The 4,956-nt window shown below is 36.9% G+C and overlaps 1 protein-coding gene across 1 annotated transcript; it reads left to right on the plus strand.

The window, feature by feature from the left end:
• Positions 1–2,574: 2,574 nt before the first annotated feature.
• Positions 2,575–3,485, plus strand: LOC145046167 (blue copper protein-like). The gene has a single exon (XM_078994469.1). The coding sequence runs from the start codon at positions 2,645–2,647 to the stop codon at positions 3,350–3,352; it is 708 nt and encodes a 235-aa protein (XP_078850595.1). The 5' UTR covers positions 2,575–2,644; the 3' UTR covers positions 3,353–3,485.
• Positions 3,486–4,956: the final 1,471 nt, after the last annotated feature.

Raw genomic sequence — 4,956 nt, forward strand, 5'->3', positions numbered from 1 at the left:
AGCTCATAATCATGGAAAGGAGGCTAGGGCTTCGAAATGAAGAGATAGAGGCTGATGGAGATGGCCTAATCCAAGAATTAAGGTGCTTAAATATGGAGAAACCTTAAAAAACATGGGTTTGGGCTACAACATCCACCACGTCGTGCATCCTTCCTGTCACCACGTCGTGGTGTCCTTCTAGACACACGCCCATTACGTATCATGACACGTCGTCATACATTTATCATGTCGTGGCATATGATTTTCCACAAAAACCACATCTTGACCCCCATTAAGTCTTCAGCTGATCCATTTTAGAAAACGGGTGTTACAATGGTTTTCTGATCCAGAATGTCGCCATCTCCCTTCGTCTTCTATAGATGTGAAACTCCGTAAGAAAAATTGTACACCTCCAGTAACTCTAACATCGACGGTGTTGGTGAGATTCGAAACCTTAGCTCGGATTTTAAGATCTGAGATAGATTGGGTTTTGTTCTGGCAAGGAAGCGACATTCTGATGAGGAAGGTGGTGTTGTAACAAGGGAGGCGGCGTTTCGACAAGGAGGGCAACATTTCAACGATGAGAGTGACGTTCCGATGAGGAGGGCGGTGATGGTGGCATCTTCTACTTGTAGATATTAAATGAGCAAGATGAGAGATAGGGAAGATGATGGGCAAGGATAGAAGTTTTTAATTTTAAATAATAAAGTAATATGAGAGAAACATATAAAATGACCAATATGCCCTCACATGAAGAGAATGTGATCAACTTAACCAGAAAAAGATAACAAGAGTTAACTTGATGGACCAAATCTGCATAGAAGTTTCAAATTTGGACTATCTGTGCACTAAAAAGATTTGGACTTAAATTGTAAGACCAATTTTACTATTGACTCTTTGGTAAATAAATTTAAAACAATAATGCTTTGATAAATATTATTTTAAATACTATCCTTAGGTGTATTTAACGGTTTGACCTGCTCCAAAGAATTACGACAGAAGTGAATGGGTTTATAAGTAAATTTTGCCGTTTCGAAAAAATAATAATTAATATAAAATACTAAAAAATAAAGGAGCAGAATTACGACAGAAGTGAATGAGTTTATAAGTAGGGATGTCAAAAAGTCCCGTGGGATCCCGAATCCGTGGGGCCCTGATCCCGAATGGAGAATATTTGTTTAAAAAATCGGGGATGGGGGCGGGGGTGCGGGGGCAATGTTAACCCCCATTTTAGTTTCGGGGGCGGGGGCAGGGGTGGGTAGTCCCGTCCCGAACCCCCAATGGGGACCCCGTTAATATATTATTTATATTAATATGTATTAATTATAAAAATATAATAAATAATAGCAATGATTTTGAACTTCCAAAATTCAATTAAATATCATGTTTTTAACCTTATAGTATAACATTTTTAAGATGTTATAATATTTTTATTTTAAATATATAAACTTATGCTATAAATAACTATTTTTATCCAAAATGATTTCTTTTAACTCAAAAAATAACTTCTTTTAGCATAAACAACACCTTCGTTCGCCAAAAAAAAAGTCAACCCAAACGGGGACGGGGAAACGGGGGCGGGGGCGGGGGTAATCCTGGGATTCGGGGGCGGGGGCGAGGATGGGGAGGCTAGAAACTTCGGGGGCGGGGGCGGGGGAACAGGAAAATTTCGGGAGTGGGGGCGGGGGATGCAATCCTCTCCCCGTTTGCCCCCGTTGACATCCCTATTTATAAGTAAATTTTGCCGTTTCGAAAAAATAATAATTAATAAAAAATACTAAAAAATAAAAAGGTATATTTGATGGTTTGACCTCTTCCAAAGAATTACTACAGAAGACGATGGGTTTATAGATAAATTGATAAAAAAATTTGCAATACGTAACTTAATATGTCGTTGAGTAGCTCATTTTGATTGCTGGAAAGTAGAAACTTCCATTGGAATCCTTCTTTTTTCTCCATCAATCCGTCATGCTGTCATGCAGACTAATAAATAGATTATGCTAACGATAAATATTTTTTCAACAAAACAAACCACCACACATTCACACCTTTTTTTTTTTAAGCTAATAAACTCTATAAATAAAACAGACTTATTTAGAAAAAAAAAAGATTTCAACAAATATATAATAATAATAATAGTATCTCGGGACCGATTACACTTCATCATATGGTGGAAAAGTTAGGTCAGCAACTAAACAACTCCAAACAGAAACCAACTAAAATTAATAAATTCCAACCCATGATTTATATATTTAAATTAATAAACACAATATATAGACAACTTAAACATCTAATATCAACAAAAACTATTTTGAGAAATTGAAATTTTATATTTAAAATTTTTTTTCTACATAAAAAATGTTTAGAGATTAAAACGTGTTTCGTGATCGATATGTACATATTCATATCCAATATCAATAAGTATCTTATTGACTTATTCATATCAAATATCATCTCAATCCTTTTATATTTTTTAAATACCGTGTGAATCCAAAACTACGACTTTCCTTTTCATAGTGTGACATACTACGCGTCCCTACAACCATTCCCTATAAATACATATCCTAACACAGCCATTTTCAAAACACCAATAACTTTCAAAATCATTCAAGATTTCAAATACTCATCTCAGATATATCTTTACAAGAATTTCAAGGATAAAAAAATGGCAGGTTTTATGTTCAATTCGGTGGTGATTATGGCTCTCATGCTTGCATCGGTGCAGTTTCACAGCACGGCGGCTCAGACTACCCATGTGGTTGGCGACGCCTTGGGCTGGAATATTCCTCCCAACGGACCTTCTGCTTACACCACCTGGGCATCAACTCAGACATTCAGAGTCGGCGATGTTCTTCTTTTTAACTTCACCACCGGATTCCATAACGTTGCTGAAGTGGCTCAGGCGGCGTACGCCCCATGCACCACCGCCAACCCCATCTCCATTGCCACCACCGGTCCCGCTAGAGTCACCTTGAACGCACCTGGCACTCACTATTACATCTGCACCGTTGGCACTCATTGCCAAATTGGTCAGAAGTTAACCATCAACGTCTCCGCCGCGTCTGCCACCCCTGCTCCATCATCAACACCGGCACCCGTCATCCCCACACCCGTTTCTCCACCAACCGCTACACCAACCCCTACCCCTGCTCCCTCCACAACAACCCCACCACCAACCTCCTCCCCTGCCCCTTCTTCCGAGGATGCCAGCCCAGTATCACCACCCACATTCGGCCAATCTCCCTCAGGCAGTAACGCCCCTTCTCCCACAGATACCACCATTCTACCACCACCATCACCCAGTTCTGCTCCATCTTTCACCACTGTGGTACCCTTCACTTTCTTGGCCATAGCTTTAGCTTTCTTTTACTAGATCTAGTGATTGGTGGTTACCTCAGATAGAATGTGATATTATGTAATTCATTTTTGTTTAAAATTCTTTTTTTATGTCAATGTACTTATTAAATTGAGATACATAATATTAATTTATGATATTTATATGATTATCTCTAACGGGAAAGTTCGACTTTTTTCTTTTTGAATTTAGAGATATGGTGTATTTTATTCAGTTTACTACAAATACAATATCTATATGTATTGTAATAATCAAGAAATTCGTTGCTGGTGTTAATATAAAAACTTGATGTTAATTTATGATTTGGCTATAGCCTAGAGGCCAAGAGGCCACTTAACTGATTCAGCCCAGGGATCTAACCAAACCAGTTAAAGAAGGCTCTCGTCCTACATTGAAAACACCCGACTTGGCTATACAAATTATTAGGGCTTTAAATGAACCGAATGTTCACCGAACTGTTCGTAAACCGTTTGGCGGAAAGTTCGCTTATGTTCGTTTATTTAATAAATGAACTAACGTGAACACAAATTCTCATTCGTTTAGTTAAACAAACGAACATGAACAATGATTTTGTTCGTTCAATTATGGTCGTGAACGTTCATTAATGTTGTTCGTTTACATTTGTTTATGTTCGTTCATATAAGTTCTTTTAATGTTCATATATGCTTAATTATATTTGATTACATTACTATATTATATGTTTATTTATGTTCATATATGTTTGAATTATGTTTGTTTATCTTTGTTCATTTATGTTCGTTCGTTTAGCATGTTCACGAACATAAACGAACAAACGTGAAAAATGCAATTTGTTAGGGATGAGCATGGGTCGGTTTGGGTCGGTTTTGGCTACAACCAAACCAAACCGTAGAAAGTCGGTTTTCGGTTTTTAAAACCATATAGGTTCGGTTTTTGCATGGGTCGGTTTTTCGGTTTTCCGGGTTGGGTTTATGTGTTTTCGGTTTTAAACCGTGAGTTTATGAGCTCCTGTTTTTTTTTTAGTTTTCGGGTTCAAACCTAGTGAAAATACATTGCGATTAATAGTATTGTATCTACTTTAAATATACTAAAATAAATAGTACGAATTCTAGTTTTATAAAAGCATAAAAGTATTCAAAAAATCAAAGTTTAACACCATTAACAGTTTATTGAAAATAAACATAAAGTATTAAAGAGATAAAGTCTAAAGTTTAAAACTAAAAGTTTAAATCATAATATAAATAATATATATGTTGGTTGCTTCGGTTTTTATGGGCGGTTTTATACGTCAAAACCGAACCAAAATGTTATTTTCCGGTTTTTGTAAAATTCAAACCTAAACCGCCGGTTATTGCTTTGGTTTCGGTTTTTCAGTTTCGGTTATGTCGGTTTTTTTTCAGTTTTTTGGTTTTCGGTTCGGTTTTTGCTCATCCCTACAATTTGTTAAACGAACGAATATGGACAAGAAAACTCGTTCGTGTTCGTTCATCTGTTAGACTAAATTAAACGAACGAATATGAACAAACCTCGTTCGATTCGTTTACAATCCTACTAATTATCATACTTAAAATCAAGACTGGTTGCAACGGTCCTGTTAAGAAGGCCTAGAAGGCCTGAGGTCAAGGATTGATGGGCCCAATTAA

This window comes from Lactuca saligna, chromosome 5, assembly GCF_052625555.1.
Source record: "Lactuca saligna cultivar CGN05327 chromosome 5, ASM5262555v1, whole genome shotgun sequence".
In the NCBI taxonomy this organism is placed as follows: domain Eukaryota; kingdom Viridiplantae; phylum Streptophyta; class Magnoliopsida; order Asterales; family Asteraceae; genus Lactuca; species Lactuca saligna.

Bases quoted from the DNA above. Each gene is read 5' to 3' on its own strand.
- LOC145046167 (XM_078994469.1), top strand. From the start codon at position 2,645: ATGGCAGGTTTTATGTTCAATTCGGTGGTGATTATGGCTCTCATGCTT.